This window comes from Panthera uncia (genome assembly GCF_023721935.1).
Source record: "Panthera uncia isolate 11264 chromosome B3 unlocalized genomic scaffold, Puncia_PCG_1.0 HiC_scaffold_1, whole genome shotgun sequence".
Taxonomy (NCBI): Eukaryota; Metazoa; Chordata; class Mammalia; order Carnivora; family Felidae; genus Panthera; species Panthera uncia.
Window position 1 is genome coordinate 32,959,626 of NW_026057582.1, and position 14,511 is coordinate 32,974,136.

Here is a 14,511-nt window from a genome sequence, read left to right on the forward strand (position 1 = left end):
ATATAACCGTTTTAACTACCATCCACCTCTAGGATTCTTTTCATCTTGCAAAACTGAAATTCTGTACCCATTAAACAATATTTCTTCATTCTCCCTTCCCCCAGTCGCTGGCAACCACCATTTTGTTTTCTGTCTCTATGAATTTGATTTCTCTAGGTACCTCATAAGTGGAATCATACAGCATTTGTCTTTTTGTGACTTCTTTCACTTAGCATAATGTTCTCAAGTTTCACCCATGTTACAACATATGTCAGAATTTCCTTCCTTTTTTAAGGCTAATATTCCCTTGTATGAATACCTTCTTGTTATTGTGTATAATGCTATGGACATGGGTCTATAAATAGCTCTTAAAGACCTTGCTTTCAATTCTTTGGGGTATATGCCTGAAGTGAAATTGCTGGGTCACATGTTAACTTTATTTTTAATTTTCCAAGGAACCACTATATTGTTTTTGACAGCAGCTAAGTTATTTTACATTCCCACCAACAGTGCACAAGGGTTTCTAATATCTCCACATCCTCACCAATGCTTGTTAGTTTCTGGGTTTTTTGATGCTGGCCATTCTAACAGGTATCATTTGTTCTTAACAAATTAAGAATGACACTATAGCAAGAGCATAGCACAATGTCTAGAACATGACAAATGGATCAAACAACTTTGAAACAAAACGTGTAAGTTAAATTCTTTGCTGCCTTTATAAGACTGGTTATACGGATATTTGCCAAATCCCAATGTCTTTAAGAGATTTGCCTTTATTCATGCACACCAGTGATATATGCTCTTGCCACAGCATATTGCTAAGCAAATTACTAATTACAGAACAGCTTCATCACCTTCCAGAAAGAAACCAGTGCCCACTGCCAGCCACTCCCCATTGCCTTCTCCCCACTAGTCCCTGAACTAGTCTACTTTCTGTCTCTATGGATTTGCCTATTCTGGACAATTCATATAAATGGAATCATGCAATGTGGCCTTTGTGCCTGCTTTCTTTTACTTAGTATAATGCTTTCAACATTTACCCATACTGTAGCATGAATTAGCAATTCATTCCTTTTTATGGTTCAATAATACTCCATTGTATGGATATAGATTTCTTTTTTTTTTTTTTTTTTTCAACATTTTTTATTTATTTTTGGGACAGAGAGAGACAGAGCATGAACGGGGGAGGGGCAGAGAGAGAGGGAGACACAGAATCAGAAACAGGCTCCAGGCTCCGAGCCATCAGCCCAGAGCCTGACGCGGGGCTCGAACTCACGGACCGCGAGATCGTGACCTGGCTGAAGTCGGACGCTTAACCGACTGCGCCACCCAGGCGCCCCTGGATATAGATTTCTTAAAACAATGCAGATCAGGGGCACCTGGGTGGCTCAGTCGGTTGAGCGTCCGACTTCGGCTCAGGTCATGATCTCACGGTTCATGAGTTCGAGCCCCACGTCAGGCTCTCTGCTGACAGCTCAGAGCCTGGAGCCTGTTTCAGATTCTGTGTCTCCCTCTCTCTCTGACCCTCCCCCATTCATGCTCTCTCTCTGTCTCAAAAATAAACGTTAAAAAAAATAATAAAATAAAATAAACAATGCAGATCTACCATAAAAATCCATATTTCTGGCTTTTCTTGAAAAATTGGAGAGAAGCATAGAAAGCCCTCCCCCCCTTCCCATGCAGCAATCACTGGCTAGAGCTCAGTAATGGCTTTTGTTCCCTGAACATTCCAGATACCTTTCTGTCTCTGAGTCTTACTGTTTCATCTGCCTAAAATGCTCCCAGATTCCTTTCTTCACCTGCCAAAGGTCTGCTCACATGACTCCCTCTGAGTAAGGCCTCTCCATCTACATATGCAATGTTTACTTAGTATTCCCCACTCCTTGCTTCATCTATTCCACAGTACCCATTACCATCTGACATACTGTAGATTTTACTTACGTCTGTTTCCAACCACTCTTCATTAGAATGAGCTCTAAGATAACAAGGATTTGTTCTGTTCACTATTATATTCCCAGTATCTAAGCCTTAGCAGTACTCAAATTTTTTGAATATAAAAGTTAGTGAATGGGGGCGCCTGGGTCTCGCGGTCAGTGAGTTCGAGCCCCGCGTCGGGGTCTGGGCTGATGGCTCGGAGCCTGGAGCCTGCTTCCGATTCTGTGTCTCCCTCTCTCTCTGCCCCTCCCCCATTCATGCTCTGTCTCTCTCTGTCTCAAAAATAAATAAACGTTAAAAAAAAAAATTAAAAAAAAAAGTGAATGAACTTGTTAGTTTGTAGGGACTAAAAGCTGTTTTTTTTTTTAAGGTTTATTTATTTTTGAGACAGAGGGCGACATAGCACGAGTGGGGGGAGGGGCAGAGAGAGAGGGAGACACAGAATCTGAAACCAGCTGCAGGCTCTGAGCTGTCAGCACAGAGCCCGATGCAGGGCTCGAACCCATGAACCGTGAGATCATGACCTGAGCCGAAGTTGGACGCTTAACCGACTAAGCCACCCAGGCGCCCTAAAAGCTGTTTTTGAGAAATAAACCTGAGAGGTGCCTGGCTGGCTCATTCAGCTAAGCATCCAACTTTGGCTCAGGTCATGATCTCACAGTTTGTGGGTTTGAGCCCCACAGAGCTGCATCAGGCTTTCCACTGTCAGCAGAAGTCTGCTTCAGATCATCTGTCTCCCTCTCTGCCCCTTCCCCACTCAAACGTGCTCTCTCTCAAAAATAAACATTAAAAAAAAATTTTTTTTAAGAAAAAAAAAAAAAAAAAAAAACCAGGGGCGCCTGGGTGGCCCAGTCGGTTAAGCCTCCGACTTCGACTCAGGTTACGATCTTGCGGTCCGTGAGTTCAAGCCCCGCGACCAGCTCTGGGCTGAAGGCTCAGAGCCTGGAGCCTGCTTCGGATTCTGTGTCTCCCTCTCTCTCTGCCCCTCCCCCGTTCATGCTCTGTCTCTCTCTGTCTCAAAAATAAATAAACGTTAAAAAAAAATTTAAAAAAAAAAAAAAAACCTGAAAATGATGTTTGAAAAGCTTTGATGCATACTCTATATTACTCACATTTTAAGTTCGAGTTTTAGCAAATGTATACAATCTTGTAACCCTCTTTAGATATATACTTAAGATCTAGAATATTAAAAATGATTTTTAGGGGTGCCTGGGTGGCTCAGTCAGTTAAGCGACCGACTTCGGCTCAGGTCATGATCTCGCGGTTTGAGCCCCGCGTCGGGCTCTGTGCTGACGGCTCAGAGCCTGGAGCCTGCTTCGGATTCTGTGTCTCCCTCTCACTCGCCTCATCCCCCCCACCCCCTACTTGTGCTCTGTCTCTCTCTCTCTCAAAAAAATAAATAAAATGTAAAAAATAAATTGTTTAAAAATAATTTTTAAGTCACAGTAACACATTACTACAGTCAGGTATGCCTGGAACTTGAAAATATCTTTAAAACTTGAGGTTCTTTTCCCAAGTCACATTAAGGAACATGATGGTTCAGAAATCAAAGCACCAAGAGAACAGGGAGTTGCTAAAATCCAAAAAGATGAAGATATAGTCCTAAATTAACTTACGGCCAAAGAAACTGTAACCTAATGAGTTATATTAACTTACAAGAAGACTGTGTCAAGTACTAGGGAAAAAGCAACCAAAAGAACAAGAATTTATCATCAAGGGCCTAGAAAGAGGGAGGATTTTGAATATTGCAGTCCACGTGGCAATTTTTTCCTCACTGGAATATGTCAACTAGGTATCAGTCAGGATCTCTAAGCTGCAAGCAACAGAAACCTATTCTGGCTAATTACAGCAGAAAAGCAATTTATTCAATTTGGGCAACTCCCAGAGTCTTTAAGAGGGCCAATATCTGCTTTAAAGGCCATATTACCAGGAATAAAGCCTCCAAAAGTCATACTGCTGGATGGTCCAGGAAAGAGCCTATTGCTACGGTCACCTCCACTACTGGGAAGAGGAACCGCATGCAGCTGGCATGGCTGACCCCACCAAGACTGGACAGAAGCCACTGCTAGCATTGCTACCACCCCTGCCCATCACAAAATTAACTCTTTGCTGCCCTTTCTTCTTGAATCTCAAGTCAAAGTTTAAGATGGGTGCTTCTGTTCGTGGAGCCTAGGTCAAGTGCCCACAACTCTAGCTACCATGAAAATAAGGCAGAATGTGGGTGGAGAGAAAGCTGAGGTAGATTAGGGTCAAATTATGTGGAAGCTGTCCTTTTGGTTGACACGTGGAACACATAGCACTAGGGGCTGAAGCGCAGATATCAAAATGTAAAACTATTAAATGAGAGTGTATTAGAAAACTGTATCTAGTACAAGCCTGAGATTTCACTGTTTATTATAGGGTCAGGCTACATTTTAAACATATGAGGCTTTAAGTCCAATTTAAAGAAAAACACCAAAATGAAAAATATGGCAAATTAGCAAAGATAGTATATGAATGACAGGACTGAGAAGCATGGATGCATGTAAAACTAAGCCAAGGAGAAAGTCTTAGCTCACTCTGGTGGCAGCAAAGAATGTGAACCAAGGAAGGCAAGAATGGGACAAAAGATATCATTGGAAAGTTATAGTCAGGTGTCAGGAGGACACAAGTACAGCAGTACCATTATGCTGAAGGACTCTAATCATTTAGGAGGAAAAAAAACAAACAAGACTTTGTGATCAACATGTAAGGCACAAAAGGGAAGAAGCAAAGGATTGTGATGGTCTTAGAGTTGGACTTGAGTAAACTGGATAACGAGTGATAGCATGAAACAGACAGTGGAAAGACAGCAGGAGAAGTGTATTTGAGGGAGAAGATAATGAATTTTGTTTTGAACAAGTTGAGTTTGAGACATCTGTGAGAGGGCGGGGGAGGCTCCTTAGAACAAAATTGGAGGAACACTCGGGTCAATATTTGAGGGTTGGGAAGGAGAGGAGGATCCCACAGAGGAGTCCAGGAGTCAATGGAGAGAAGAGACTCAAAAGGGAATAGTGTCTGCTAACAGAGTATTTCCAGAATACAGTGGTCAGTTGTACAATAGAGAGGTCCAGCAAAATAAAGGCTGACAAATCCGTGGGCTTGCTCAAGGTAGTTTCAGTGGAACAGCAGGGTGGAAGCCAGGCTCAAGTAGCAGTATTATACAACTAGACTCATGAATGCTGATTTTCTCTACCAACCACTGAAAGCAAATACACACCCCTGAACTCACACACCAATCTGTACCAAATGAACAGCTCTCGTACTTCAGATCTTCACGTGAAGCAGCTACCTCGGGCCCTCTCTCGTTCTTCCTGAAGCAGACCAGATTCTTGGGTCTCAACCAAAGAGATTTCTGTTCTGATAGAGCACCAAATGGAACAGGAAGAACAAAGGTCTCTAGCCTAGTTGAGGGTAATCAGAGTAGCTCCCACATGGCTTCCTGAATAAACTCTGGGACTCTTGGCTTGGTCACAGTGGCAGTTAATTTAGATGGTTGTTTCAGTGGCCGGAACCTCCTTTCAGTGCCACAGCTGAGTCAAATTACCTAATTACAATGATAAAGGCCGAAAACTTCATCTCACTTTACAGCTATCTTCCCCCCACAGAACACTCCTTTAACCTCTGAAGAAAAAAGGGGCAAATTACCATGGCTGTCAGAGCTAACCAGAATCAGGAGCAGAGGTACCGCATCTGAGCCTTGCCAGAGCAATTGCCTCTTCATCTCTCTCAGGCTCTCCTTATATACTAAAATAAGTGGTTACCTGACAGAGGAACCATTATTGGTGTCCTTACCAAATCCGGGAAAAGGGAAAACCAAAAGCAGACACTAAGTCAAATACATTCATTCAAGAAAACAGGAAGTTTGACCAATGCTATGACAACACCAGCAGCCTGTGACAGCAGACTTGAAAGCAAGGAACAAAGGGATTTGTGAACGTTACCTTTCTATGAGTCTTCTGTCCCCTCAAATTTGACCCATGCTGCTTCTTCGAAAGTACTACTTTAGTACTGTTTCACAATATAGCAATGGAAACTTCTCATGGTACCTTTCTCCAACATATTTTTGGAGATTAGCCAAAACCACATGCTGGAAATCTGCTGAGTGCCACAATCATATTAATATGCAATGAGATTTTATTTTGGGCTGCTGTTGATACTGGCCTTCCAGTCTGCTACAGGGTAAGGATATAAATTGTAAAACTGAAAATATCTGAAAAAATTAAAGGGAAGACCAAATAAACCGAAGCTTCACCATCACTGTAGGGTGAGCGTTTACAGAGGAGTTATTTGAGGGAGTAGTATTTGAGGGAGAATGGCCTTTCCCAGGTTGGAGTGGGAAAATTCCATGAGCTAGGACAGGAAAGGTCTACAAAGCATGAGTAAGGGAAGCTGCTATAAATGTGCCCTTCCCTTTCAATCAGCAGCCTCAGCTGAATATTGTAAATGTGTCCCGTGTCAGAGGCTGAAATGGATTCATCAGTCTCTTAAGGTAGAACTGAGCACTGAGCAGGCAATTCGAGCAAGGCCAGGCCCAGTTCATCAGATGGGCTGCAGAGGTTTACCCAGTATTAAAAACCAGGGATCACCAGAAATTGTTGTCTTCAGTGTAAAACGATGCCTTTAAAAAGGGCTTGGGGCACCTGGGTAGCTCAGTCATTTGAGCGTCTGACTCTTGATTTCGGCTCAGGTCACAATCCCAGGGTCCTGGGATAGAGCCCCACACACATCAGGCTCTGTGCTGACAGCGTGGAGCCTGCTTGGCATTCTCTCACTCTCCCTCTCTCTCGCTCTCAAAATAAATAAACTTAAAAAGGGATTTAAAGGGACAGTATCCTCATTTATAAACAGGAATAGAAACTTCTTCCCTTTATGACATTAAAACTAAATCTCAATTTATCTTTAATCTTCAGTGATGAACCTGGAGAGTTATTAAAATGATCAAGAAAGAGGGGCACCTGAGTGGCTCAGTTGGTTGAGCATCTGACTCTTGGTTTCAGCTCAGGTCACGATCTCAGGTCACGATCTCACGATCTCAGGTCATGAGTTCAAGCCCCATGTCAGGCTCTATGCTGACAGAATGGAGTCTGCTTGGGATTCTCCCTCCCTCCCTCTCTCTCTGCCCCTTCCTGGAGGGCACACATATATGCTCACTAGCACTTTCTCTCATTCTCTCAGAATACATAAACTTTTTTTAAAAATGATTAAGAAAGAGACCCTATTGAAGAAGAAACTTTAATTATTTAACAGAGGAGAGTTTTGAGTATTCAACCAAAGACACCATATCTAGACGTAGCCAGAGGTATATGAAGTACACCTCAACTCAAGGTGATTTTGGTGACTTCATTATTCCTCTGTTTTAGGAGGATGATCCACCCTAATGAACTCAATGATCAGCAGAGGAGATTTCAAAGCAAGAGTAGGGAAAGGAGTTGTAGTTCACCTAGATTCCACATGATTATCTTCAGGACCTACAGCTCCCTGTTGCCATGCATTTTGCACTTACAGCTTCAGAAAAGATCTGTGAATGGTCCTAATGTGAATGGAGGAAATGACCTTAAAAAGCAGCTAGAAACATTCAGGTAAAATAAAAGGAAGAACATTCCTCCCATTCAAGTTGGAATTTGATGCCTTCTTACCAAAAGAAGTGTTCTCTATTACTATATAAATAGCATTTATCTGTGGGTCATCTTCAAGAAGTTTAGAGTACTATCCTAATCACACAACTGCAACTTTACTGCGGATTACCTGGGCACTTGTGAAAATGCACATGTCTGGGTCCCACCACAGAGCCAATAAACCAGACTATTCCATGGAGGAGCCTAGGACCCTGTATTTTTAACAAGTAACCCAATCTCTGTTTCTCTCTCGCTCAAAAATAAAAGCAAACAAACAACAAAACAAGCAACCCAAGTGATTTTCATAATCAGGGAAAAGTTTGAGAAATACTGATCTAAGGCTCTGCTTACAGTAATATAAGGCTATTCATCCTGGGGAGGAAACAAATGACATGGAGAGAGGAAACTGGCTAGACTGATGAATCAGAACCGCCTCATGACAGAATTAAGAGAACTAGAATTTGAGGGGGGAAAGCTGAGCGGTTAAAGCTGGAGCGAGCGTTCTTAGCACTGCTTGGTAGCCACTAAGTTTGCTCCAGGTCCTGCGTCACTCCACCTCCTTGCCTTCCACACACAGTTACTCTCTTTATTGCAAAAAGACTGCCTGAAGACTCCCGGATAGATCTTGAACTGCAGATGGAATCCAAGGGAGGATGAGAGATGCTTCCCAAGAACACAGCGGATACTCGGCAGTCCCTGGATATAAGAGGAGACTGAACTGGTCCGTTACCGGCCATCACAGACATCTCAAATCCAGCTACTTACCTAAACTGGAGAGTCTTTTCATCAAGCCAGCTTCTCGGATGGCAGCAGGACCACGTTCCACTCCTTTTCTTTTCTGTCACACAAATTACACATTTAGATCTGAGGTCAGAGGATTGGAAATAAGACCACTTTATTTCACAAAAATACAGAAATTTGCTAATTCTATACTTAGTTCCCAACAGATCCCTCTGAAAACCTGTGACAGCATTAGCCCTTCATTTTATTTTCACCTGAGGACTGCTCATTTCAAACACTTGCAGGGAAAGAGGGGAAAACAACTATTACTGGAATCCCATCAACCTTCCAAGCCCCAGGCTGTGGGAAGAACAAGCAGAGGCCAAGACAGGGGAAGGGGCTGAGCCAGGTCAGGATCCGGCGGCCGGGGGGTGTGTGAGTGTGGCTGGCAAAGGCCTGAGCCCGGACTTATAGAGCGGTGAGCTCTCCACGACCGCAGGTTTCCTTCATTGATCAAAACAGCCCCTCCCGGCCTCCCGGCCTCCCGCCGCGAGAGCCGGCAGCGCCAATTTCCCCGCCAGTGAACGCTTTCTGAGAATAGACCCTGAAGCCTTAAATCCTCGGTCGCTCTCTTCAACCTCTTCTCCCTCGATTTTCCACCGGGTATTCTGGCCGGTTTCTTCCCCTTCCAGCCCCTCCATGAAATCCTGTCCCTCCTCCCCTCCCCTCCAACACCCCAAGCGGGTCCCACCACTTTCTCGCTCCTCCAGGGGAGGCCGCAGAAACCCGCCAGCCCGCGGCCCCCCGCCCGCAGCGCAAACAGGATGCCCTCCATCTCCTTCCTCCCTCCCCATCTTCTACCAGGGAAAACCCCACGTGCTCTCCCGGTGCCCAATAGCGGGAACTCACCACCTCGTGCCCCTCCGTCTCTCCCCATCTTCTCCTCGCCTCCCCGTCCCTCACCCCACCCCCGCTTTCTCCAGGTTCTGCCCCACGGTGCCAGGTCCCGGTTCTCACCTGTCCCTGTGAGAACGGGGCTCCGATCACAGCCACCGAGTGAACCGACTTCTTCAGGACGGAATGCACTCGCGTCCGGAGGAGACGCGAGAGGCTGCTTCTCAGGGACATGACCGGCAGCGCGGGACACAGATGACCTAGAAGCTACTTCGTGCGGCTAGCCGTCTTAAGTGAGCGCAGCCGCTAGGCGCCGGGCTTACCTACCCGGGCGCCAGTTGCACCGCCCCGCCCCGTGACGTTACCACCGCCCGGCCACGCCCCCACGCCCCCTACCAGCCCCCCTCACACCTTCCCACAGACCCCGCCCACTGTTCCTCAGGGCCTAAACACGCCTTTGATGACGTCATCCAGCCCTGGCTGGGACTCTCCCTCCAGGGACGAGCCCCTACAGCTGACGCCAAGAGGCTTGTGTCGGTGTCTGGCCAATAAGAGCGCAGTCACGGGCAGGTGTGTTCCTTGGCGGGAAGCGGCCAGCACCCTCGAAGTTAGCGAACTTGCTAAACACAGGAACCAATTCGAAAGCTCGCAGATCGGGACTCTCTTCACACAAATGCGTGCCGCGCAGATGCCAACTCTAGGGAAGGGCTGCCTGGTCTGGGTCTGGCTGGGCTGGTCTGACCCCACTTGAGTGCTCCGCCAAAACGAAGCTACCATCCATCTCCTCTGTTCCATCTCAACTCTGGGTCCAAAAAACAAACTTACCCATCTTTGGGTGTTGAAGGTTAGGAAATCAAATGTAGACTAGACCTCTCTGGGTCAGGCATGTCAATAAAAATTCACTCTCCTAGGTATTTTGGATGGGGAGGTTAGGATTATACAAAACAATTACGTTCCAGATGTTTTCAATTCTTTACCTGAATAACGGGAGCACTGGTTATTAAACACCAAACAATATATCTAGATTATTTCTAAATTTGGGGGAGGTTAAAGAGCTGAAAGTAACTACTCAGAGTTTTAATAATATTTTAATAATAACCAACTAAAGTTCCAAGAACATTTGGCCTACTAACAATTCCATAAATAAGGGACTATTTTAAAGACGAGAATACAACATCAGATCACTTTCCCAAAGTCACATAGCTTGTAAGTGCCAGAGCCGTGTGACTCCAGATTCTAAGTTCTTAACCGTGGCATTAGGGCTTGCCGAAATTTGCACGTTAGTCCTACCAAAATACATTTTTACACAAACAACAGAAAATTATCTCACCTGGTATCAACTCACATGCTGCTTTCCAAAATATTTAAGAAGTCTCCATGGCAACATCATAACTCCAAGGAGCTTTAGTATTATAAGACAGTTTATCTTTAGAAGATACATTTTATACCTGTCTCCCCCTGCTGGTTTAACAAAGACATGTCTGAAGCTTTAGCAAAATAAGCAGGATATAACCGTAAGGTAGTAGTTCTGAAAGTGTGGTCGCTGGGCTGGCAGCATCAACCTTCGCGTACATGTCAAGTGGAAATCATTAGGTTCTACCCCTAAATTTACCAACTCAGTAACTCTGGGGGTGGAGCACCAGCAACCTAAATGTTCACAGTCTCTCCAGGGTCAGGGGCTGTAGGGAGCAGTAGGGGTGTAGTCAGGGATTCACAGTCACTGATACTGTCACACTTGTTCAGATCCTTGGAATTATCTTGGTACCTTTTTCTTGCCCTTCACCACATCCAGTTTCTTCTCCTTGACTATGTTTTCTGAAATTAATACTGGCACAGTTCACTTCAGGCTCTCCTGGACTCCTGTGAAGGCTATTTCTTAAATACTTACTGTGGGTCACCAGATTGACCTTTCTAAAGTGCTACATTAATCCTGCATGTTTTTTCACTGGTTTTCCATTACCTACAGTTTAGTCAGAGGTGAATTACCAGTTCCACATTATTATGCTCCAGGAGAGTGAACAGTAGATTGTCATATTACTATTACCCTTTAAAATTCTAATGATTATTACTTCTATATATCTGAAATATTTTATGACTCATTTTTAAAACCCTGAAAAATAACTGGTCTGCTTTTATTTTTAAAACATGCATTTATTTTCAAAATAAGTTATTAAAGGTAATATCCTAAAGTTATAAAAGTCATAGAAGAATGAGCTAAGTTTTAGAAATTTACTTTATATTTTTTAATGTTTATTTTTGAGAGAGAGAGAGAGAGAGAGGCAGAGCATGAGTGGGGAAGGGGCAGAGAGGGAAACACAGAATTCAAAGCAGGCTCCACGCTCTGAACTGTCAGCACAGAGCCCGTCGTGGGGCTCATACTCACAGCCTGCAAGATCATGACCTGCGCTGACACTTAACCACCCAGGCGCCCCTAGAAATTTACTTTAAAACTTGTACTGTTATACCATAGGTCTAGGACCCTGCTTCCTGAGACCCAAAACAAGTTGTGCTGCCTTTCTCCTTCCTTTATTGGAGAACATAGATACTCTGCCTCTTTAATTCAGCGCCTGCCAACACACACTCTATCCTTAATAGGCTGCTAGCAGAGCGTGTGGGGGGAGTGGGGCAGGGGACAGGGTGGTGAATAGGGAAGACCTGATTATGGTGTTTGCTGATTTCCATGGTGTGTATACTCCCAAGCTACCATTGTGATGTCACTGATGATGGAGTTGGGAAAAGGTGCTCATCATACAGTATTTCCACCATACAAATATGATCAACATAAATAACGTCAAGAGCATAAATAATGGCAAGATACAGTAAAATAATTAGGCAATGACAAGTTTTGAATGTATGTTATCTTTGTTCCTAATATAATTTACTTGTAAGTTTATATAATTTGATTTTTTAATAATAGCGTTTAACAACTTGCTCAGACATTCTTGAAAATTTAGCGATAGGGTCTTGCAGGTGGCTAAAAGCAGTCTCCAGCATACCATTGTTTACTGAAAATCCAAGGAAACTCAGAAGAGTCTAAACAAAATTCTCAAAGGCAGGGACCATAACCCTCTCTGCTCATCACTTCATCCCTTCCTGAATACAGTGCTTGGCACATAGCAGGAGTTTGGCAAATAAACCTTCCAGATTCTTACGAAATCCTTACTCATGAACCTTGGTCTATGGCTCTGATATGGAATGGAATGGAAGTCCCCAGGGGCATCTGGGTGGCTCAGTCCTTAAGTATCTGACTTTGGCTCAGGTCATGATCTCACAGTTCATGAGTTTGAGTCCCATGTCAGTGAACTTGAGCCCCACTTCTGGTAAAATATGAGCCTCAGGTGAGCCCTGCTTCTCTCTCTCTCTCTCTCTCTCTCCTCCCTTGTGGGATTCTCTCTTTCTGTCTCTCTGCCCCTCACTCACTTGCACGCTGTCTCTCTCTAAAAAAAAAAAAATTAGGGGTACCTGGGTGGCTCAGCGTCTGACTCTTTTTTTTACGTTATTTTTTTATTTTTTTATTTTTGAGACAGAGAGAGACAGAGCATGAACAGGGGAGGGGCAGAGAGAGAGGGAGACACAGAATCTGAAACAGGCTCCAGGCTCTGAGCTGTCAGCACAGAGCCCAACGCGGGGCTCGAACTCACGGACCGCGAGATCATGACCTGAGCCGAAGTCAGATGCTTAACCGACTGAGCCACCCAGGCGCCCCACAGTGTCTGACTCTTGACTTGGGCTCAGGTTACGGTCTCACAGTCCATGAGTTTGAGTTTGATGCAGGGCTCTGCGCTGACAGCATAGAGCCTGCTTGGGATTCTCTCTCTCCCTCTCTCTCTCTCTCTCTCTCTCTCTGCCCCTGCCCCACTTGTTCTCTATCTCTCTCAAAATAAATAAAAATAAGCTTTAAAAAAATGGAGTGGAAGTCCCTGAAGATTTCGTTCCAGACTTCTACTTTTACATGCTAAAGAGCTGAGTTGAACTCACCAACCACACCTTTAGACTCTAAAATTTAGAGGCTCTCTTTCATTTAAAAAATTCATTCATTCATTCATTCATTGAACACTTTACTGAGCACTTAGTGTGTGCAAAGCATTGTTCTATGTACTGTGCATAGAGATGAAGACAGATAATAGCTCATGACTCCCAGTGCTTACATTCTAGTGGGGAAACCAGTCAAGCAGTTAAATAATCTCACATAGTAGTAAATGCTATGGAGAAAATAAAACAAGGTAATGGGACAGGAGGTCATGTTTTAGCAAGGGGTATCAGGGAAGGCCTCTCCAAACTGACATTTCAGCCAGACACCTAAATGATGAGAAGGAGCTGGTCTTAACAAGTTCTCTCTGGTCATAACAACTACTCTCAAGGGAGTAGAGCCTTCTAGGCTTACAGGAACAGAAAGATCCAAAGCCATAAAGTTGAAACATGCTTGTGGGTCAGAAGAAGAGCAAGAATGCCTGTGTAGCCCAAATGTGCAGAGCAAAGGGGGGTGTAGGTGTTGAGTCAGAATGACAGGCAGAGAACAGATCTCAGAGGCAGCCATGAAGAGCATGAACTTCAGAGGAAGAATTTTTTACACAAAAGCAGAGGGTTAAATGTTCTGAATCTGCATTAGGGAGTTGGGAAAATGTGGTTCCTTCTTTCTTGCTTTGCTCTTCTATCTGGGGGCTGGGAGAATTAACATAATAACCCTAAGATACAGTTAAGGCAACAAAGCAGAGGCTACATTCTATGGGGGTAAAATATAGAGTCTGTCTACCACCCAGTGGGGACTCCCAGGTTCATAGAAAGGCTGAATAGAGAGGAATAAAGGAAGGGATGTAACTGTAAGTGCCAGGTTTAATTGCCTGCACACCCCACAGCCCGGTGTGGAGGTAGCCACCCGAGCCCCTTACATACTCCTCACACACCCCCATCACCGCCACAAGACAGAGGGGTTTTCAGTATGAGCCTTGATCAGTGACAGGGACACAAAAGCAGCAATATGGCTACCATCAAGGTATAAATGAAACTTAGTGTGAAATCTGTCTTGGCACCAGTGGAAGGCCAAGGCTACAAAGGACACCTGAACACTTTGTTCTTTCTTCAGGTTCCATTCTTAAGCCTCTACCCGACTATTCTTCTGTTTGGGACATTTTGTAACCAAACTACCCCGAGTTCTCTCCTTGGTGAGTTACAGAGACTGCAGGAGGTGGAGGAAACTTTATTTGTGGCAAATGAGATCCTGGGGAATAACTTTCAAGGCCAGGACCCCTGAGTGGAGGTGAATGCGTTTCTTTTATTTAGGGTTAGGATGCATGTTCGGAAAGGGGAGTTTTGTCATCGCGTGTAAAGGTGGGCATAAGGCTGCACA

The 14,511-nt window shown here is 44.5% G+C and overlaps 1 protein-coding gene across 2 annotated transcripts in view; it reads right to left on the minus strand.

The window, feature by feature from the left end:
* Positions 1–9,528, minus strand: part of ARG2 (arginase 2) — a 31,470-nt gene extending 21,942 nt beyond the window's left edge. Inside the window, exons 1-2 of one of the 2 annotated variants that reach the window (XM_049612611.1) lie at positions 9,288–9,528; positions 8,316–8,388 (exon numbers count right to left, since the gene is read on the minus strand). In XM_049612611.1, coding sequence (XP_049468568.1) covers positions 8,316–8,388; positions 9,288–9,398 — 184 coding nt within the window. In that variant the 5' untranslated portion in view covers positions 9,399–9,528. The remainder of the gene's footprint in view (positions 1–8,315; positions 8,389–9,287) is intronic. The other variant, XM_049612609.1, reaches the window with a different exon arrangement.
* Positions 9,529–14,511: the final 4,983 nt, after the last annotated feature.